The sequence below is a fragment of the Rhinolophus sinicus genome, linkage group LG05 (genome assembly GCF_036562045.2).
Source record: "Rhinolophus sinicus isolate RSC01 linkage group LG05, ASM3656204v1, whole genome shotgun sequence".
Lineage (NCBI taxonomy): Eukaryota > Metazoa > Chordata > Mammalia > Chiroptera > Rhinolophidae > Rhinolophus > Rhinolophus sinicus.
In genome coordinates, this window is record NC_133755.1 from 176,352,149 (window position 1) to 176,375,537 (window position 23,389).

The 23,389-nt window shown below is 45.3% G+C and overlaps 1 protein-coding gene across 2 annotated transcripts in view; it reads left to right on the forward strand.

Moving 5' to 3' along the window:
• Nucleotides 1-23,389, forward strand: part of TULP4 (TUB like protein 4) — a 203,920-nt gene that overhangs the window by 43,109 nt on the left and 137,422 nt on the right. For both annotated transcript variants that reach the window (XM_074333760.1, XM_074333761.1), the window contains exon 2: nt 15,167-17,418. In XM_074333760.1, coding sequence (XP_074189861.1) covers nt 17,167-17,418 — 252 coding nt within the window. In that variant the 5' untranslated portion in view covers nt 15,167-17,166. The remainder of the gene's footprint in view (nt 1-15,166; nt 17,419-23,389) is intronic.

Genomic DNA, 23,389 nt, shown 5'->3' on the forward strand with positions numbered 1-23,389 from the left:
AGATAAGCTTTTATTATGCGGGGTAAGGTGTGGGGGGTAGGGAAGCATTCTGCAGTCCTATGATTATATCTCAGTCTTTGTGTGGGTGACCATATTTTTTTAATGTGGTGACAAATACATAACATAAAACTTACCATCTAACCATTTCTAAGTGTACAGTTCTGTAGTGTTAAATATATTCATGTTGTTGTGCAACCAATCTCCAGGACTTTTAATCTTGCAAAACTGAAACTATACCCGTTAAGCAACAACTCCCCATTCCTCCCTCCCCCACCTCCTGGCAATCAGCATTCTACTTTCTGTCTCTGAATTTGAGTCCTCTAGGTTCCTCATATAAGTGGAGTCACACAGTATTTGTCGTGTTGTGACTGGCTTATTTCACTTAGCATAATGGCCTTAAGGTTTATCCACTTTGGAATATGTGTCAGAATTTCCTTCCTTTTTAAGGCCAATATGTCTTTGTATATACACACCACATTGTGTTTATCCATTTATCTGACGAGGGACACTTGGGTGGCTTCCACCTCTTGGCTGTTGTGAGCAGTGCTGCTGGGTACATGGGGGTGCAAATATCTGTTCAAGATCCTGCTGTCAGTACTTTTGGGTACATACCTAGAATTGGAATTGCGGGATCATATGGTAGTTTTATTTTCAAAATGATTTTTGTGGAAACTCCGTACTGTTTTTCCATAGTGGCTATACCATTTTGTAATCTTATCTATAATACATAAAGGTTTCAGTTTCTTAAGATCCTTGCCACCCCTTATTTATTTTTTATACTAATCCTAATGGGTGTGAGGTGGCACCTTGGATTTTGTGTGTGAACACACGTTCTTAGTTCTCATACTAGCCTTCCTTTGAATTTCTCCCAAACTCTGTGTTCTCTTCTGCCATGGTCTTCATCCATGCCGGCCCATTTGGTTGGCATGCCTCCCCGTGCCCCCATCTCCGCTTCCTTCACATACACAACATCTACTCTCCCTTCAGACTGCAGCTCTCAGAACACCACGTACCCCTCTGAGTTATTTGTCATTTCCATAATTACTTGATTAATGTCTAATCTTCACCACTGGACTGTAGATTCCATGAAGGTAGGACCATATCTGTGTTTACTCCTCATTGTGTTTTTAGTACCCAACTTGGTGGCTGGCCGATAACAAGAACATTAATAATAATTACTAATACCGTAGGGCATTTACTGTGTGCCAGACACTGTTTTTAAAAGTTAAGATATAATTTGCATACAGTAAATTCACCCCTTTTAGTGTACAGTTCTGTGCATTTTGACAAATGTAAATGGTTGTGTAATCACCACTATATCAAAATATGGAACAGTTCCGTTACCTCCAAAAATTTCCCTGTGCCCGTTCTTCCCTCTCTCTGAGTTATTTTTTGTCTTCCAGTGTTATTGAGATATAATTGACATATAACAAACATTGTGTAAGTTTAAGGTGTGAAATGTGGTGATCTGATACATTTATGTATTGTGTTATATTACCACAGCAGGGTTAGATAACACCATATCGCCTCACATGATTACCATTTCTTTTTATGGTGAGAACATCTAAGATTTACTCTGTTAGTAACTGTCAAGTATATAATACAGTGTCCTTAACCATTATCACTACGCTGTGCGTTACAACCGCACAACTTTGGGTCTCAGGCTTTCAGCGGGCCTTTGCCTCTGGACTGTCTTCACGTATTTTTTTTTAATTTCTCCCATGTGCCGTAGGTGGGGCAGGTTGGCTAGAGTGGCTGGAGTCGAGCATATCCCTTCCCCCAGGTCAGCTGGGCTCTGATAAAATAGTTTCTCCTGACGTCAGGCCTTGTTAAGAACAGAGTATTCTGCGTATTTCCAAACGATTCCTTTCCCCTGCTGGCAGCAAGGGGATTTTTCTCCGGTATTTACTGTGAGGCCTGGTGAGCTGCTGGAAGTAAAACTCACAGAGTCTGGGCCCGATGGCTCGGTCCCCCTGAAGTTTTTATCTTAGACTTGCCCACGCTGAGCCTCCTACAATTCATCAATTACACTTCAGGTTTCCCTACCCTGGGACTGGTTCCCACAGAGGTTGCAGCTTACTGGTTTATGCTTTGGTAAGTGTCATTCTTTGTATTATTAGCCTTTTGATCTTTCCAATTTTTTCCCTGTGACTCACTTCTCTTACAGATCTAAGAAGAGCTGATTTTTCCATTTGTTCAGCTTTTTACTTGTTGTGAGGATAGAGTGGTGATTTCCACGTGTTGTAATATGCCAGACGAGAACCCAGAAATCCAAACCTAATTATTTTAAATTCTGTTGATGTTCATTTCAATTTCTGAAGGCTTGGGATCTAAAATTTGTTGTTTCTATTGACAGCTCGTGATGACTTCTCTTTGTATGTTTGATAATTTTTGATTGTTTATTGGTTTTTTGTTGAAACTCAGCTGTGGGAATCCTTAGGTCCTAAATTGGGAATGTTCCCTACAGACAAGATTTGCATTGCTCTAACCTAGAACCGCGAAGTCGGGGACAGCTTTAGCTTCTCCCTCTGTGTCCCTGCAGAATATGTGTGACTCAGTCTCTCCACTTTGAGGTTGCACCAAGTTTGGATATCTGATAGGGTGACCATCTGTCTGTCTGGTTTGCCTGGCACTTAAGGGTTTCCTCGGATGTGGGACTTTCAGTGTAAAACTGGGACAGGTCTGGGTAACTTGGGACAATTGGGCACCCGAATTCTGATTCCAGTGCTTGTATTAGCATTTATCCAGACTGATCTGGACGAATATGTACCGTATCTGCATTTGCCAGATAACTCGGACTTTCTCCTATGTTTATTTGTGTGTCCTGTGCCTTCCTTTTCTGCATGTTTGATGTACGTTACCCAGATCTGGTTATACAGTAGTTATACAGCAGGTTATAACCTGCAATTTCACTTTTTACTTAAGTTACTGAGAACACGTTACCATGTCACTCCATAGTCTTCTACAATGTAATTACTAGTGGGTTGCATAGTATTGTTTTATGTCTGGGCCAATATTTACTGAACCAGTATCCCATTTTGGACATAAAGTTTATTTCATATTTTTCCCTTATAAAATATGCTGTGGTGGAAATCCTTTATAGCTAAATCTTTGCACAATCCAGGATTATTTCCTAGTGATAAATTTCCAGAAGTAGATTTGCTGAATCAAAAGGTTTGCAGCATTTTAAGTCTTTTGAATTATATCACCAAATTGGTCTCTGATTTTTTCTGTGTACCCTGCATGACACTGAGAATTACTATTCCTTTCAGTCTTTGTCACTCTGATAAATGAAATGCTCTTCCTTTTTCATTAAAGCACATGACTTTTGACACCAGTGAGCCCCATATATGGTACCATAGTGTTTCACCATCTAAGTTTCAGGTGTAGATGAACTCTTAGAAGCGTCGAGCTTCCACTGTCTTTTAAACTAGTAATCAAGCTGTTAGTCTTTCAACCTCCGCGGCCTCCTCTCTCTGTGCAGATAATTTGATGTTCATGCTCTCAGAACTGGCCGTTGAAACCAGGCACGGAAAGTAAGTAGGGAGTAACTCTCCCTGAAACAGTATGTCTTCGCTGTTCTCTGCACAGCAGTGGACCGCGGCGCCTGCCTTGGATTCTTTCACTCACATGGGCTGCAATGCCTGCCAGCCTTAGGCTTGCAGGAGACCCAGAGTCTGAGTGGTCGGTTTGACCAGGGTTCATAAAGAGAACCTCATTCAGGCAGCACTTACTGTTTCCCTTGTCCTTAGGAGACGGGGGCTCTGTAGCGTACTGAGTGCGTAGGGAACACGTCATTAAATGCAGTACTGGGATTACTGCTGGTGAGATAAGGCTGGGAGCCTGGGAGTCGGTGGTTTAGTAGGTGTGATGAATTAAACAGAAAAATAACTCTACCGCAAGCAGAGAAGCCCCTTGCCATGTAAGTCTGTGTACTACAGCTAAGGGAGCTGGTGCTGTTATAAGACAGTTTTTGTGTGGAATGCATCTCTAAATTAATTTACGGAGCAAGTCAATGGGAAAATGAGTTGATGCTGACACAATGGTAGTAAGAATAAGCCTGGGCATAGTGACGCCTGCATGTCTTTAGTTAGCATCTCACCAGCGTGTTTTGAGAAGTAAGAGCTAGAGGATAACACAGTAAATATATTAAATCATTGTTAAACTCCATTCTCTTTGCAGTGGTAGTGTAAATTTTTCATGTGTGTAGTTGTTTCCCTACAAGTGTACGTAGCCACGTGACAAGTGACTGCTGAGATTCCTACCTTAGAAGGCAAGTTTGAACTAGCCTCTGGGCAGCTATTGGAGCTAATTAGGAACCAGTTAGAACAGCCTGGGGCTCTGTGGATATTTGTGGGCTGTGGAAAATTCCCCAGGGGGAGGAGTAACTGTAATTAGAGACAGGTTATCTTAGTTGCTTCAGTTCAAAAGAAAAGTTCAGGATCTGTTGCCATCTGTGGAGAAGGGGCAGCGAGGGGAGGCCTGGGATGGAGAGAGCGCCCCTCCCTCTACCTCGCCAGCCGTGGTGCTGAGTCGAAGAAAATGGACTGTCTCTAGAGTACCCTAGACACGGGGATGTGTTTAGTGTGCATTACCAACCAAGAAAATTCATTTTTCTTTTCCCTTTCTTCTCTCCAACCAGTCTGCAATCAAAACTGAAACTTTAGGGTGTTTGGAATATTTTATTCAAAAGTTTCTATTGTCTTTTTCTTCCTGCTTTGCATTCATCTAACAACACCTATGTATTTTTTCCTCAAATCTAGTTTTTGCTTCTCATCTCAATCTTCTGCTTAACTACTCTCTGAAGTTTTTATCCTTTAGAGAGAAATCGAACTATGTCATGCGGAGTCTCTGGTCCGACTCCCTGCATAAGGACACAGGACATGTGAGGCCCCAAAGGAACACCCACGGAGCCATAGGTAGGGGAGTCGTACGATTATAGTCTTGCTGGCAGCTGGGTTGGAGACACGGGAAGCAGGAGCCACGGGATCCGCAACCTGCTGTCCGCTTCTCTGCCAACCCCCTAGCGTAGCCGCAGCAGGTATATTAGTGGCTAATGGCTCACTGGTTACAGCTGACGGCCAACTAGTCACAGCGGATGGCCATCCAGTAACCGAGCCAGCATCTTTCCACGTGAGGCCGAGAGCCTGGAAACTGCCCTCGGGACTCTGTCCTCACAACTATATTCTGAAATTTTCTTTTACCTCTGTTTGTTATTAATATGTGTTTTCTTAGCTTGACAACTAACTAAAATAACATCTTTGATACTTGACTGGGATTTTCTAGATTAGGAGACTACTCATTACGGTTGGATATAATGATTTTAAAAATTCTTTCTTAATGATGTAAGTTTTCTAAAAGTCCCTGAGGACGGGTGTCTAATATAGCTGAGCTTGTTAAACCTGATTACTGTGAGATACAGCGTGCGTGTAGAAGAAGATGCCAGACGTGTAGGGAGTGAAGAATGATTACGGAGTGAACACCCATAGCCGCCACCCAGAGCCAGACATGGAACATTGCTGGCACCTGTGTGCCTCTCCGTTCCCCGTCTCCACCCCCAGGGAACCACTACGCTGCTGCACGTCAGATTTTCCTTGCTTTTAAAAGTGTTTTATTTATACTGTCTGTGTGCAGTCGTAACTGATAAAATTGGTTTTCCCTGTTTTTGAACTTTATGTAAATGGATCCATATGTCATAAGATCCCTTTACTCAATATGTTTGTCACATTCCCCCATCTTGTTCTGTGGAGTTTGTTCACTTTCATTGCTGTACAGAATCCTGTTGTGTGAATATACCACACTCATCCATTTGGGTGGCTTTCAGTTTTTGACTGATGTAAATGGTGCTGCTGCTATGGATGCTGTCATGCAGGGAGGCCTGCGGGGTCTCTGCTCCCGCTCCCCACACAAGAACGCAGGATATGGTGAGGCCAAAAAGGAACACCCACGGAGCCATAGGTAGGGGAGTCATACCACTATATTCTCTCTGGCGGCACTATACTCTCACTGGAGGCTGGATCCACACTGTCCGCAAACCGCCATCCACGCTTGCCAGCCCAGCCGCCATCTTCTTGCTAGCCCCCATTCTTTCTCTTTCTTTCTCTCTCCTCTCTCTTCTCTCTCCTAGCATAGCCACAGCAGTTATATTAGTGGCCAATGGCTCACTGGTTACAGCTGACAGCCAACTAGCCACAGCTGATGGCCATGCAATCACAGTTGGCCATTTACTACCTGAGCCAGCACCTGTTTATGTGAGGCCGAGAGCCTGGAAACTACTTTCTGGGGCTCTGCCCCCCACAGATGCCCATGTGTGTCCCCTGGAGGCCCGTGTGTGTCCCCTGGAGGCCTGTGTATATGTCCCCTGGAGGCCCGTGTGTGTCCCCTGGAGGCCCGTGTGTGTCCCCTGGAGGCCCGTGTGTGTATCCCCTGGAGGCCCGTGTGTGTCCCCTGGAGGCCCATGTGTGTCCCCTGGAGGCCCGTGTGTGTCCCCTGGAGGCCCGTGTGTGTATCCCCTGGAGGCCCGTGTGTGTCCCCTGGAAGCCCGTGTGTGTATCCCCTGGAGGACCGTGTGTGTGTCCCCTGGAGGCCCGTGTGTGTCCCCTGGAAGCCCGTGTGTGTATCCCCTGGAGGCCCATGTGTGTGTCCCCTGGAGGCCCGTGTGTGTGTCCCCTGGAGGCCCGTGTTTGTCCCCTGGAGGCCCGTGGGTCTGTCCCCTGGACTGGTAAAGAATGTGTTTAGTGGACCTTTTCCTAAGTGGAACTGTTGTTTGTAACGTGTTTCCATCTTCAGCAGTGCTAGCTAATCCCAGACTGGTTCCCAGAGTGGTTGCATCCTTATAACTTATGATGAATATTTCTATCAAAATTATGTAAATGGAAAATGTCTTCCCTAATTTATTTTCTCTGATCTCTAACATCAATTCAGATGATTTAAAATAAAAACACCAAAAGTGCAGTTTTATTCCCCCCCACTAGTGAATTTTATTCATGTTGGTGGAAAGTAGGAATCTGATAAAACAAACTAGTGAAAATAACTCTAGTTAGAAAATAGAATTTCTAATTGGGGATGACAGAGGCAGTGAATACAGGGGCCTTCTGCATAATAGATGTTCAGTTAAAATTTGTTGGTTAATTACCCCAGGAGTGTCTATAATTCCTATACAATATAGTGTTTCTGTTTCCTTTCCTCAACAATGTGCCATTCCATGCCTAAGGTGTATTTCCCCTCATTCTGGGACTCCAGTTTGCCATTAGAACTGGACAGTGTGGAAAGTTAAGGTGGAAAGCGTCTTAGAAGTTCACGGACTCCTAGACCACTATCGGGTTAGTAATTCAGTCACATGTGTTCCTTGTTTTAAGATTGTACTCTCCTGAAAGCAGGAATGGGCTTTTCAGTGGTTTGTAGGAATAGTCTGAAAATGAGCGGCAATTACCAGAAGCAGGTGTGGGCCAGAATTCCGAGATTAGCGATCGTAGTATCCTAGTTACTATGAGCTGACAAGCTCAGCCTTTCATACTATGCTGAAAAGCTCCAGGGATCGCTCAGGGGCCTGCCTTACAGTATTTAGGATAAAAAATACCATATTGCCAAACTGAGGACTATTCACTTTCAATCTGTCATTGAAAGACTTTGGTGAATAGTTGCTTTTCTTAATTACCTGATTTTTAAAATTGAGATAAAATATATAACAAAATTTACCATTTTTATTATTTTTAAGTAAATTCAATCACCTTAAGTATATTCACATTATTATGCAACCATCTCCAAATTTTTTCATCTTCCCAAACTGAAACTCTGTACCCATTAAATAATTCTCCATTCCCCTCACCCTCATCCCCTGGCAACCACTATTCTACTTCTGTCTCTGTGAATTTGACTATTCTAGGTTTTTTTTTTAAAGATTTTTGGGGTGACAATGGTTAGTAAAGTTACGTAGGTTTCAGGTGTACAATTCTGTAATTCATCATCTATATCTCACATTGTGTGTTTACCACCCAGAGTCAGTTCTCCTTCCATCACCATATATTTTATATCCTAGGTTCTTTACGTACATGGAATCCTATAATGTTTGTCCTTACTTGTCTGGATTATTTCACGTAGCATAATGTCTTCAAGGTTCATCCATGTAGTATCATGTATCAGACAGAATTTCATTTCTTTTTAAGGCTAATATTTCATTGTATGTATACACCACATTTTATTTATTCTTCTGTTGATGGGCACTTGGATTTCTTCCACCTTTTGGCCATTGTCAGTAATGCTGCTATGAACATGGGAAGACAAATAAATGTCTGTTTGAGTCCCTGCTTTCAATTGAATAGTTGCTTTTTAATCTTTCTGTACTAAATCCCTTTCCTAGTGTTGATTGGACAGCAAACTTCCCCTCAGAAGCTAGTTAATCAGTTATATCCTCATTTTCTCATGCTTACGAGAAAATAAGAAAAAAGGGAAGCCTCCAGCATCACCCGTTTCTATTAATGGTAGCGCTGAAATAGGAGCAGGCCTTCAGTAGTCAGGGTACTACGGTTGTGGTTTTCTGTTGTTAGTTTTCTGTATCCATTATCCATTTGTCGTGCAGGGGACCCTGCTCGCTGCGCCATTTGTCGTGCGGGGAGTCATGCGGGGTCTCTGCTCCCGTTCCCCATACAAGAACGCAGGATATGGCGAGGCCAAAAAGGAACACCCACGGAGCCATAGGTAGGGGAGTCATACCACTATATTCTCTCTGGCGGCACTATACTCTCACTGGAGGCTGGATCCACACTGTCCGCAAACCGCCATCCGCGCTTGCCAGCCCAGCCGCCATCTTCTTGCTAGGCCCCATTTTCTGCTAGCGTAGCCACAGCAGTTATATTAGTGGTCAGTGGCTCACTGGTAACAGCTGACAGCCAACTAGCCACAGCTGATGGCCATCCCATCACAGTTGATGGCCACTTACTACCTGAGCCAGCACCTGTCTATGTGAGGCCGAGCCTGGAAACTACTTTCTGGGGCTCTGTCCTCACACTCCACCCCTACAGGCTCTCGCCTCACAATCTACACGACAAGCGTCTTCCGCGAGGGGCCCTGTGCGAGGAGCCTGGAGGTGAATGCAATATCCTGGACACAGCCAGGCTCTCTGGGCACAGCCAGGGTTTCTCAGGGCACCACCAGTACTTCTCGGCACAGCCAGACTTCCTGGGCTTCTTAGGGTACCACCTGTCTTCCCAGACACAGCCAGGGTTTCTCAGGGCACTGCCACTCTCTCTGGGAACAGCCCGACTTCCTGGGCACAGCCAGGGCATCTCAGGGCTCAGCCAGACTTCCTGGACTCAGCCAGGGCTCTCAGGGCACTGCCACTCTCTGTGGGCACAGCCAGACTTCCTGGACACAGCCAGGGATCTCAGGGCACTGCCACTCTCTCTGGGCCTCTCAGGGTACCCTGCTGGAACAACAGCGGCTCACAGTCAAGGTGCTTACATATTCTCAATGGCGGCCAGTCAAGACACAAAAGCAAATATCCCCAGTTCCACTACATGGTGGTATGTTCCCAAACAAACAGTCAAGCTGTCCATTAAATTAGGGATGGAAGGCAATTCCCCATAGTCCATAGTCATTCACCAGGGCTGTCCTGGGGATGAGGGACAAACTTGACCTCACCCTCATCTCCCATGGAGGACTCAGCAAGCGTTACCTCCTGGGACTATAAGTCCTGCATCCGGGCTGCCTGAGCAGGAACTTCCCCGGCTCACAGGGCTGTAACGACCTTTGCTTTCTCCAGCCTCTGCTGGTTGGGGAACCGTCCACATCTTTCCACCTCTCCACGGGGCTCCATCTCTGCAGCAGCTGCATGGCTTTTCCTGTGCTGGTGGGAGAACCGTTCACATCCTCCCACCCCTCCACGGGGGTCCAGCTCTCCGGCAGCTGCTCCTCCTGGTCTTCCAGAGACTGAGTGTTCATACACACAAACTGCTCTACCACTCTTTGGAGAGCTTTGGCCGGCACCATATCCTGCCGACTACGCCATGTGTCGTGCGGGGGACCCTGCTCGCTGCGCCATTTGTCATGCAGGGTGTCATGCGGGGTCTCTGCTCCTGCTCCGCACATAAGAACGCAGGACATGGTGAGGCCAAAAAGGAACACTCACGCAGTCATAGGTAGGGGAGTGAAACCAGTATATTCTCGCTGGCGGCACTATACTCTCACTGGAGGCTGGATCCACACTGTCCGCAAACCGCCATCCACGCTTGCTAGCCCAGCCGCCATCTTCTTGCTAGCCCCATTCTTCCTCTCTTCTCTGCTAGCACAGCCACAGCAGTTATATTAGTGGCCAATGGCTCACTGGTTACAGCTGACAGCCAACTAGCCACAGCTGATGGCCATGCAATCACAGTTGATGGCCATTTACTACCTGAGCCAGCACCTGTCTATGTGAGGCTGAGAGCCTGGAAACTACTTTCTGGGGCTCTGTCCCCACACTCCACCCCTACAGGCTCTCGCCTCACAATCTACGCGACAAGCGTCTTCCGCGAGGGGCCCTGTGCGAGGAGCCTGGAGGTGAATGCAATATCCTGGACACAGCCAGGCTCTCTGGGCACAGCCAGGGTTTCTCAGGGCACCACCAGTACTTCTGGGCACAGCCAGACTTCCTGGGCTTCTTAGGGTACCACCTGTCTTCCCAGACACAGCCAGGGTTTCTCAGGGCACTGCCACTCTCTCTGGGAACAGCCCGACTTCCTGGGCACAGCCAGGGCATCTCAGGGCTCAGCCAGACTTCCTGGACTCAGCCAGGGCTCTCAGGGCACTGCCACTCTCTGTGGGCACAGCCAGACTTCCTGGACACAGCCAGGGATCTCAGGGCACTGCCACTCTCTCTGGGCCTCTCAGGGTACCCTGCTGGAACAACAGCGGCTCACAGTCAAGGTGCTTACATATTCTCAATGGCGGCTGATCAAGACACAAAAGCAAATATCCCCCAGTTCCACTACATGGTGGTGTGTTCCCAAATAAACAGCTAAGCTGTCCATTAAATTAGGGATGGAAGGCAATTCCCCATAGTCCATAGTCATTCGCCAGGGCTGCCCTGGGGATGAGGGACAAACTTGACCTCACCCTCATCTCCCATGGAGGACTCAGCAAGCGTTACCTCCTGGGACTATAAGTCCTGCATCCGGGCTGCCTGAGCAGGAACTTCCCCGGCTCACAGGGCTGTAACGACCTTTGCTTTCTCCAGCCTCTGCTGGTTGGGGAACCGTCCACATCTTTCCACCTCTCCACGGGGCTCCATCTCTGCAGCAGCTGCATGGCTTTTCCTGTGCTGGTGGGAGAACCGTTCACATCCTCCCACCCCTCCACGGGGGTCCAGCTCTCCGGCAGCTGCTCCTCCTGGTCTTCCAGAGACTGAGTGTTCATACACACAAACTGCTCTACCACTCTTTGGAGAGCTTTGGCCGGCACCATATCCTGCCGACTACGCCATGTGTCGTGCGGGGGACCCTGCTCGCTGCGCCATTTGTCATGCAGGGTGTCATGCGGGGTCTCTGCTCCTGCTCCGCACATAAGAACGCAGGACATGGTGAGGCCAAAAAGGAACACTCACGCAGTCATAGGTAGGGGAGTGAAACCAGTATATTCTCGCTGGCGGCACTATACTCTCACTGGAGGCTGGATCCACACTGTCCGCAAACCGCCATCCACGCTTGCCAGCCCAGCCGCCACCTTCTCGCTAGCCCCCATTCTTCCTCTCTCTTCTCTGCTAGCACAGCCACAGCAGTTATATTAGTGGCCAAGGCTCACTGGTTACAGCTGACGGCCAACTAGCCACAGCTGATGGCCATGCAATCATAGTTGATGGCCATTTACTACCTGAGCCAGCAGCTTTCTATGTGAGGCCGAGAGCCTGGAAACTGCTTTTTGGGGTTCTGTCTCCACACCATTTGAGTCATAATAAAGTTGCATGTCATTTTTCTTAAAATATCTACCTTATGTCTAGCATTATGGTACTTTACAATTTTTAAAGTTTGGTTAAACTCCTATTTGCTTTTGCAACATACATAAAATGAAGCACTTTTCATAGTAAAATATGCTTTTACTATGAAAATTTATCCTACATTAGTTATTTAAGGCATACTTTTGGAGCCTTAGCATACATCTGTGGTTTTCAAACTATTTGATAACAAGGCCCTTTTATATTCTTAAAAAATTATTTGAGGCTCAAAAGAACATTTGTTTATATGGGTGTTAGCTGTTTATATTAAAATATTAAAAATTAAAACTGAGAAATATAATACATTTTTATGAAAAATAACTATATTTCCTAACTAAAAAATTTACTGAGAAGAGTGGTATTATTTTACATTTTGGCAAAATATCTTTAATCCCTGATTTAGTGAAAGATAGCTAGATTCTATTTGCTTTTGCATTCAATTTGTTGCAATATGTTGTTTTTGTTGAAATACATGAAGGAAATCTAACCTCACACAGATATGTAGTTGGAAAAGGGAGGTCTATTTTAATAGACTTTCAGATAATCGTGCATATTTTTTTTGATACTATACCAAAACTCAACAAGTGGTAGTTTCTCAAAGATTAGTAGCAATATAGAATTTAAATATATCAGTGAATTTTTTGGTTATATTAAAATGTATCTGTCTTTCTTGCACTTTGAATGGCTCTTTTACTCAAGCATAATTTGTATCATCGTGATTGGTGATTTTGGAAAATATTGGTTCACCAACTTAATACAAATCTTCCAAATATTGTCACACTGAAATACGAACTACCGTGTTCCCCTGAAAATAAGACGGGTCTTATATTAAGGTTTGTTCCAAAAGACGCATTAGGGCTTGTGTTCAGGGAATGTCATCCTGAAAAATCATGCTAGGGCTTATTTTCCGGTTAGGTGTTGTTTTCGGGGAAACATGGTACAATATAAAAGTTCACACTTGTTAATATTACCTCCAGTTGCATGCAGAATGTCTTTAAATCTTGGGGAGCTATCAAGCTCACAGTGATAGATGCTGGTTTTCCCAAAATTCTAATTTTAACTTGAAAGTTCAACTTTTATTATGGGCAACAAATACTGTCAGTTTCCTTAAAGTGACAGGTTCATTTTGTTCATGTTCAAGTAAATGTCTGCCAAGGACCCAAGCCTGAATTACAGTTATTTGTCATTCATTCTTTTCTGTAAACATGGTATTCCATTATAAAAGCAACTTGTTCAGCTTGCAACTTTAACTGTAGCCCAAAGTGCTTTTTCTCAGGGTTACCATTGTACTTCAGTAGTCAGTCGAAATGCTTTATATGTGGTTGCTACTTAGAAACACAGAATTTTAAATAGCTATGTACATAGTGGTTGAGATTTAATAAAATTAGTAATTTTTCCTGCTATTGTTAAGTGAAGCTGACACTTTAAAAAAATTCGATGATGTGGTACCAGTGGTGCTAAGGAGCTATCACTTTTGCACCGTTGGTGCAAGTTGTCAACATAGTGAGGAAAGCAAATAATGTCTTAGTGTTATTAGAAAAATAATTTTGACCTTATAGGGAATTTACAGTTTACATTGTTGTATTTGATGAGGATGCTTTAATAATCCAAATTATGCTCTTAAATAGTTTAAAACCCCTACGTGTATAGAGCTGGGTCTTGAGAAGTTGCTTTTGCTCTTCCCATTGGACACTGACCGAGGCCAGAATCAGTGCTGAAGGTAGTAGGAGTATGCGGTGGCAGTAGCATTTTGGCAGGAAGAACGTGGCATTCATTAGAATTTTATAGCATTTGTTTTCATTCTTTTCCTCAGGTACAAGTGCTTCCTGAGAGATTTTGGTTGTTTTGCTTTATCGGCATATACAAAATATATATAGTATGACACATCTGAATTAGGGTTTCTCAAGGAAATTGTGTGTAGCATCTGCCTTGCTCCTTCCTGCTGCTTCCTGCTTTTATCAAGTATCTAGTTTATGCTCTAACCAGGGAGAAGAAAGATAGGGTTCTGGCCTCTAGGAGCAGAGAGGAGTGTTGGAATGCAGTGTGATGAGCGCCATCACAGAAGTTAGCAAGGTATTCTGGGAAGTGTCACAGGAGAGGTGCTACTGTAGGGTTCGGCTTGGCAAGGGAGTGGGAACATGAAGGAGAGGACGAGCACAGGACTTTGGGGGGCAGGAAGTGGCCAGATGCCCTGGTGGTAACACAGGCTGGATGGGAAGGTTGTTGCAGGAGACAGGACGAGTGAAATCAGATGGTAAAGGGTCTTGCTGTGACTTGATCCCGTAGATGGGGGGTTCTCAAAGCCTGGTCCTCACACCAGCTGCGTTCGCATCTCTTAGGAGCTTGTTAGAAATGCACATACCTGGGCCCAGCACTAGAGGTCAGGGTCAGGTATTTTGGGGATAGGCTGTCTGTTTCACTAGCCCTTCAGGGATTGCCCAAGCCAGGAACGAACAGTCCAGGCTCTTTGAGCAGTCTTGAATTTTAGGAAGGTCACTCTGAGAGTCCTCTGGAGGGGTGAATGGTGTGGGAAGGTTAGGGACTGAGTCATGGGCATGTTTGTGGATGGGGTGCAGGACTGGACTGCAGGCAGAGGGAAGGCCGGGAGGATGGACTTGCTGGAGACAGATTCTGGAGGACTTTCTCACTAGGAGACACTTGAAAAGCTGAGAAAACAGCTGTGCTTTGCGCTGTGACCTGTCTCCAGTCGGGACGGAGGGGTTTTAAAGGCCTTGCTGCCACGTGTCCTCAGGGAACATCTTTTACCGATAGTGAAACAAATCAATCCACATAACTCGCCTGAGCCACTTCAGTCTCCTTTTGGAGGTTTCCTGCTTATCCAGGACCGGGGCTGAGGGCTCAAGTTGCACATTCAGGGCCCAGAGTCCTAGAAAGGACAGCAAGGTGTGGGAGAACAGAGGCAGTGGGTTCATTCAGATACGCCAGCTACTTACCGGCAAATTTAATAAACGGTACAAGGCATCCAGACTCCTTATGTTGTGTCTTGTCTGTAAATTGGTGAGGTATATATACCCTTTGCTATTTTACCAATCACTAGCTCCATTTGATATGTGTAAGTGTAAAGATGGGTCTTCAATTTCAGTTATAGCAATTATTCTGTTAGAACCTTTATTCTTCGGCATTTTAAAGTTTTTTGTGTTTTTTTTTTTTTTTTTTTTTTTATCCTATTTTGTTTTACAGATTTGTAAGACTCCAGGGCCTTCAAGCTGTGATTAATGAGATGGTTCCTGAAATGACTGGGAAAGCAGGCACTATGTGTATCAGTTGAAGAGTGTACATCTTTGTATATTTAAAACCATCTTTATATACATACACATTTACGCAAGAAGACAGGCTCACTTGGTGCACACTTGAAGAGTTTTACATCTGATGAAAATTAATTTAAGACTCAGATGGAGCAACTTGACACCACTGGGCTCAGGAGCCCAGGGAGAAAAATACATCACTAATGGCCAATTTTCCATATGGTCTTCACGGGTAAAGAAAGTTTGCAAAAGAAGAAGAAAAAACTTGCACAGATCAAGCCTCAAAAATACCTCTCCAGTTTAAAGAAGAGCTAAGTGAGACAGTGACTGAGGGAGAAGTGTGATTTCAAGCATTGCAGGTGGGACCAGGCAGTGTTTTTTGCACTTTATTTTTCAGTAGGTTTGATAATTTGGACAGACTTTAAAATTCTGGACTGACAGTAACTCTTACTGTGTGGCTATGGCTAGAGCAAAGCCATTACATGTTTGATGGAACAAGTGTGAACAATGAACTGAGTCTTTTGCCTTTGTCAGTTGACTGTACTCGAGAAATTTTAATTTATGATTTCCCTTTTCTGTATCTATAGGATAATATCTTAAGGTAGCAATTGAAACCGATAATTGCAAAATAAATCCCAAGGAACAAGCAAAGCTTCCTTGCTTTGGACTGTACTTGTGGTGTTTGGAAACATTCTCTGAATGTGAACTTCAGGAAAGGTCCCATGAGCAAAGCATGGTAACTCTTTAGGGAAACAGTGGGGAAGAACCCCACCTTGCCTGTGTTTCCGTTTGAAGGGATTCGCTTTTCTGTTGAGTGAGTCCAAGAAGACTTGCATATAAGAGGAGGATTACTTGATGGACTTAATTCTGAGATTAGTTTTCTTTCTTCAAGATGAAAAAATATGTGATCTTTAGGAGCAGAGAGGGGAGAATTGATTAGGTGAGGAGGAAGGAGACGGGGGCGAAAGAGCCTGAGTCCTGCAGTGAGGCTCCGTTTGGTCAGCAAGAGAATTTGGGACTCACCCGAGGCAACCCTCGGACCACTTCCGGAGCTTCAGAACATTCTGGTTCTGCTGAGTGGAGGAGCTTCCTCCCGATGCCTGTATGGCACTGAGCGCTGTGTGGGCCTGCGTGCGCTCGGGCGTGAGATGGAGCCCAGCACTCCCCCGGGACACAGCCACCTGCCAGGAGACCGGGGTAGGCTCTGAGCCGGGACGGTTCTGGTACTGAACAGTGGGAAAGAGTCTTCTTTTCTTCCTACGCTCGGACTGCTGTCTGCACAAACTCGGGTCGTTTTGCACGGTTTGTGTGCCTTTTTTTCCCTTTATGCAATCTTTTTCAGCTTTAGCAGCAGAAATTTGTCTAGTTGAGAAAACACGCCAGAGGGCAGCTTCAGAAGGAGGATGATCCCCTGTGTTCTGTCTCTGCATCTGAACTTTTGAAGAGAAAAATTCCAGCTCGAGGGATTCTTTTAAAGCCTTAAGTTACTTGAAATCTATGTATTTGCAACCCTTGGTCTCTGGAATCATATTACACTAAACTGGAATCTCAGGCTGAATGAGAATAACCAAGTTGAGTAAAAAGAAGAAAACTCAGTTTCTCGATCACCAAGTATTAACGCTCTTTCTCCAAAGGGTCAACCTGCTCTTCCTCTAAGGACTTGAAAATAAAAATGGACCCCACGTTTTTTTAAGCATTACCTTTTCTTAGCAGACTGCCATCATCTTTTATAGAGGAATTTTTTCACTATGCATTTGGTGGATCTTTATACAATACGAACCTTCTAATTAGATCCAGGTCAATCCTAATTAAAGGGAGTCGGGGAAAACAACGCAAACCAACCAGGAAAATAGAATAAATCAATGAAAGGAATTGGTTTAAATTTTTTGGCTTTCAGCATTACTTTGTAAGTCAAACAGTTCACTGACAGGAAGTATGTATGCAGCGGTGGAACAGGGGCCCGTCCTTTGCAGCGACTCCAATATCCTCTGCCTGTCCTGGAAGGGGCGCGTCCCCAAGAGCGAGAAGGAGAAGCCGGTGTGCAGGAGGCGCTACTACGAGGAGGGCTGGCTGGCCACGGGCAACGGCCGGGGCGTCGTCGGGGTGACCTTCACCTCCAGCCACTGTCGCCGGGACAGGAGCACTCCCCAGAGAATCAACTTCAACCTGCGGGGCCACAACAGCGAGGTGAGCTGCGCTTTCCTCTCACTGTCGGGGCACTTTTGTGGCGGTTTTGAGCCTCCCCCCTCCTTCCGCGGACTCACAACTTCCTTTCCTTCCGTGTCTTAGACTCGCTGCCAAGTGAGACTTTTCAGACCATGAATTCTGCCTTCAGGGTTCGGGTGGGAAAGTGGTAGGCCCACCCCGTGCCCATTGTTTAGTTACTGTATCGGCCCTCGCCCTCCTCCCAGTGCGGGAACCCCACGCCCACCCCACCCGCATCCCGGGAGCTCCAGGGAGGAAGTGCAGGGAGGTCGGGACCCTGCCTCTGGCCACAGCCCAGAGCCCAACGCAGATATCAGGCCTTGCAGTCTGCCGATTTCACAACGGAAAAACTTGGGAATGTTTTTCTTCTGGAAAACAATTTCTTAGAGATATTATCGATGTCATACAAGTTAGTCATGGTTAGTACCGATTTTTCATTTAACAGGATTTTCTTCACTTAAGAGCAGACAGGCAGTCATGCATGTTTGGTGGAATTAGTTTCATTGTAGGGACACATCACTATAGGAATGGCCCCGCTTGGGTTCTTCTCGGAGGAGTCTTCTGACCCCCGGCCCGCCTCACCCCCTCTGTACGCTGAGCAGCCTCCCTTCTGTGGTCGCCAGAAGGCTGTCTGTTCTTGTGGCCTTCACTTCCTCACCTCCCAGTGTTTAAAATGTCATTTTTATCCCTTTTAACCTGCTGGCCCACTGCACTGTGGCCCCCCCCCCCGCTTGAAACGGTCAGCTTCCTGTTGACTGCAGGTTGCTAAACCCATAGGTCACTTGATTGTAATTGACGTCTTGGTGGCATTCAGTGGAGTTGAAATGTTACTCTCGCTTGCTTTCCAGGACACTGCACTCTCCTGGTTTTCCTCTTACTCTTCTGGCTCCTACTTGCCACCCTTTGCTGGCTCTGCCTGTTTTCACTTCATCTTTAAATGTTTGAGGACCCTAGGCATGCACCGTCTTCTAGGTGATCTCTCTAAGTGGGCTTTAAATCCACCTGTGACTGGTGGACTCCCCAATTTATATCTCCCATCTGCCTTCATCCTCTTAATTCCAGACTCCATTCTTCGACTTGAGACGTGAGATACAAAATCAGACGTCAATTACTAGGCGTCTCAAATGGTAGGGCACCCAAGAGAACTCGTTTCCCCCGCCCCTTCAGCCACCAGACCTGTTCCACCCCCTGTCTTCTCCCCAGGACCAGACAGCCAGTCAAGCTGCAACGCAGAGTCCTTTCCTTGTTCCCAAGTCCAGTTGTTAGCACGACCTCCCACTGTATTCGGCTTCTGAATGACACCTGAAACACTCCCCCTCTCTCCTTGACCTTCATCCTCACGGATATTTTGTCTTAAACGCTGCTGTTTAACCCATTGTGGAGTAACCCGTAAGGGTGTATATTTATTTTCTCAAGTGTTGTTATTCTAAAAAACTTAAATCTAATGCACTTTATTATCTTTTCTCCTTCCTAAAAATACTATATGATGTGTCACAATTCCAAAAAGAACGAGGATTTTTGGATTACAAGAGTGAGCTCCCTGGCAGTTGAATCTTAGTTTTCCGTTGTGCTCCGTGGTGAGTCTGAACATCTAGATTTGGCCTTCACTCTCCTTCCTGTGGTCCACCCTCCTTCTAGAAGACCCCGTGCTACTGCTGGCCTGCCGAGCCTGGTCTTTTTGCGTCACTGTGCGTGGTGAAGATCAACTTTCTTAAACTTAGGAGAGATTTGAAAACCACTTTTGATTTTAAAACAATATAGGATTTAACAGATTTCAGGATCTATACACGAATTCTAGTGAGAAAATTTGGCTAATTTGGGGTTAAAGTCACTGTAAATCTTTTATCTTCCTTATCAGTTGTTCATAAAAAGTGACTTTTGGTGGATGTGTGGTCACCTACTGTGGTATCATAGTGATGGACGTACAGGAGGACTGTTTTATTGCCTGTTTCGCCCTCTTCTGTTCTTGTTCTTCCATCTCTAGTGCAAGACATTCTTTGTCACTTAACTAGCTGGTTTGGTCCTGTCCATGTCATCAGTTTACTCATGGTTAAATGGACATAATTCCTCCATTCAGAGTTGTTGTGAGAATCTATGGGAGTCTTTCTTTGAAAGGGCTTTGAAAATGGTGCATGCTATGTATATAAATAGTGACGTTAACACACCTCATACCCTATTCATTATTTTCTTTCCAATCCTTATGATATCACTCATAAATTCGGTTACTAGTCTGACTCATGAGTCCAGAGACAGTGTTTTTTAGTTTCTGTTTTACAGTTAAGATTTTAAAACACACACACACACACAACACACACGCGCGATTTGAAAATACACATGCCATCAGCAGGTATTTATTGCGTCTCTGTCGTTCGTGTATGCGGTGTGTATGCTCGCCACTGTGGGGTGAGATAAATGATGGTCCACCACGTGGAGCCCACAGTCCAGCAGTGAGCCTGCCGTGTGCGCCTGGGTATCTCTCTCCACTGCATTTCAGTTAAGTACAGAAGAAAGCTTGGGCTCCTTGGAGGAATTCAGGGTGAGGTTTACCACAGATTTTCTGGTGAAGGTGACTTTTGAGTGGGGCCTTGAGAAATAGAACTTAGATCGGTTTTTTTTCTGGGTAATGCAAGAAGGAAGATTCAGCCACATTCTAGCTGCAGAGAAGCAGTTTCTCTCTTCTGTGTGATGAGAAGGCATCGTGTTTCCCTTGTCTCCGGCCTAAGCATACGACTGTTCACCTCATTGCATCAGGTGTTTCCCTAGGATGACACTCTCGGAGTCTCCGGCTGGACCAGGATGGGGGCCCATACACTTCCACCTGCCCTGAGACAAAATTTCCCTCATTGGACTGGCAGTTGGTGTCCTTGGCTCCTTTCCACGATGCTATGACATGGTTGTGGTTTGCAGTGGGGGTTTTATCCACTGGGGTTTTCTGCACTGTGATCAATTGTCAACAGCAGAAGGTTTGACCATGGTGCTGCCCTAATAATCTGACCTACGCAGTGCTCACGTACGGCTCTTTCTGTGTGCAGTGCATTTGCATGCAGTTGTAGTCAAGTTTGAGAAATGACATACTCGTGTGTTCCTGACCTGTCTGAATTAAAGATATCTTGTTAGGGCCTTGGCCTGAGTGACTCACTTTATGTGGCTCTCCTGGTAAAGCAGCCATCTCGCTGATTTGTGGGAGGGCATTTTAGCACGTGAGGTGACTGTGTCTGTCTGGTTTCCTTCCCAGGCAGGCCCTTTGGGTGTTCCATCGCGTAGGCACCTCCCGTCCGGCAGGGGTGAACCCGCCTGCGTCATGGAAGACAGCCCTCTTAGGGTCGCACGGCAGGGGCGGTAGGAGCGGAAGCATCTCAGGGCTGCAGGAGCGGAAGCATCTCAGGGCTGCCTGTGGAATGTTCATGGCTTTGATGGTGTACACAGCGGATTTCAGAGCTGTGTCGTGTTTAAAGCTGTGAATTCCAAAACCACAACCTCTCACACTTTCCTGTACTTTTTTGCCTATAAACTTTTACTATATTAAAAGAGGAACAGATAATGGAAACCGTTTATATCCTGGAAAGGAATTTTTAAATTTTTATTGGGGAATATTGGGGGACAGTGTATTTCTCCAGGGCACATTAGCCCCAAGTTGTTGTCCTTCAATCTAGTTGTGGGGGGCGCAGCTCAGCTCCAAGTCCAGTCGCCGTTTTCAGTCTTTAGTTGCTGGGGTGCAGCCCACCCTCCCATGTAGGAATTGAACCAGCAACCTTGTTGTTGAGAGCTCGCGCTCTAACCAGCTGAGCCATCCAGCCGCCCCCTGGAAAGGAATTTTGAACAATAAAATGTATCTCCTAGAGTTTGGTGGGTGCTCCATTTTTACCTGTTAGCTTTAGTATTGAGGATTTCTTGAGTGGGAAAAATGGACTAAAAGGATTTTCATAGTGAGACTGGGAGGATGGAGCAATATATGAATGAAGTGAATGTGATATTTTAAAAGTAGGTTTTTAAACTTCTTGAATATAGGCGTAGTTAACTTGCTTTTCCTGAGGAGAGTATCTTCTTGTTTAGACTGGGCATGAAAAAACACGAGTGGTGGATGGGCTAGACTCACAATGCTGGGTCAAGGAAGGGGAGGTGTGGGTGAGAGCTGTCAGCAAAGCTTCCTGGGGGTGGGGGGGTGCTGGTGCGGGGAGCTCGGGGCATGAGCTGGACCTTGAAGCCCCTTTGGGTTCTGAAAACACTTAAAAGCCCATGGGAGGCTGAACACTGCTGGGCTTTGGCACCACGACAATGAAGCAGGAGCTGACCTGTGAGTCACAGGATAGATGTTGAGCTGCTGCTGCTGTAACAGTTGCCGTATGTTCTGTGGCCACAATTTGCTATGTGCTTTATGTCTGTTATTTTGTTTAACCCTCATAATAACTCTCTCCAGCTTTGTTTTATTACCTGCTCTACAGTTGAAGAATCTCAGGTTCAGAGATGTTATGGAAGTTGTCCAAGGTGCAGAGCGGGATGATGAAAGTGGCACCTGGGATTTCAGTTCCTGTCTCTGTGTTTTTCCTTCTATGAGACACTGCTTCAAAAAAGGTGAACCATAATGAGCAGAGAAACCGAGTTATGAGTAACTGCGACAGGGAAGAGTTTGCTGAGGTGTTGGAGAGCACGGCAAGGCCGAGCTACTGGGCTGGGGGACCGGCCTCTGAGAAGTCCTGATAAAAAAAACAATAGTAATAAAAGTTCGTGGGATGAAAGAAGGCAGTGCTTTGGTTTGGGTTGCATTCTAAGGCCATTAGAAGATTGTTGTATTCAAATGGAAGTGTTGAAAAAATCATGAGTATGAAAATTATTATTCAATTCAGTGCATCATCCGCTAGTGTGGTATCTGCGAGTTGACAGCACTGGCTGTACTAAACTCATTGTGGATGGAATTGCTTCAAAAAGTAGTGTGTAAACATCAGTCACTGTGACACTGATAGGGGGCCTCGTGGGACTCTTGAGACGAGCGTGTAACCAGTTATTATAGATGGAAGTGTTGGAGAAACAGCTCTTCTAACAGTGTCTGATGAGTTCTTATTTTGAATAGGGGACTGTTCTAGCAAAGAGGCACACATAGGAGCATTTCTGTTTATTAAGGTCAGAATTTTGTTTCACTTAAACTGGCTTATCTACTTTTATACCAAAGCATAGTATGAGTTAATTTTTATCACAGTAATACTTACACATAGGTCAGTGCTAATAATAAAAAATAGCAGTGCTCTAACTCCTGTTTCCTGCCCACCTACCTCCTCTCCTGGCTGTTCACTAAAGGTTTATATTACTATCTTTTCTATTAATCAGCTTTGGGATTCTGTGTATTGATGTCTTTCCTATCTTGGAGGGTGGACATTTAGCTCTTTCTGTCTTACTCATTCACCCAGCTTTGCCTGGCTACCTAATCATCTATTACTCTGCCATGATTGGTTAACTCATTATGCAGTATTTGCATTATTTAAACCTTGACAATATTGTGCCCCGATGAGCCCAGTAGAGTACTATGATTATATTTCCTTTATTAGTCAACTTTTTTTCCCTTGTGATAAAAATTCTTATTTTTTTCTCACTGGTTTAGTTTCTATACCTATTGTGAATTTTCCTGTATCCTCAGTACATTTCTGCACATTCAAACCAGTAAATCAAACTGAGGAGATTTATCAGTTCTTTTTGTTTTTTCCTGGAGCCCTCGGTCTGGGAGTACTCTGTCCTCAGCTCTCTCTGGCCTGGTTGTCCAAGGGGCCTGACGCCCAGCTGACTTCCTTAACTTCCTTCATCTTGGGAATTCCCTTTGCCCCTTACTTCTGCCAGATCCCTTGTTTCTTAAATCTTTTATGTCTTTATTGGGTTAACTTCTTTTTGTTGGAGCATACTCTAGTATCTTCCTAAGAAGAATTCGTAAGTTGTATGTATTTTCAATCTGCAGTTGGGAACCCGC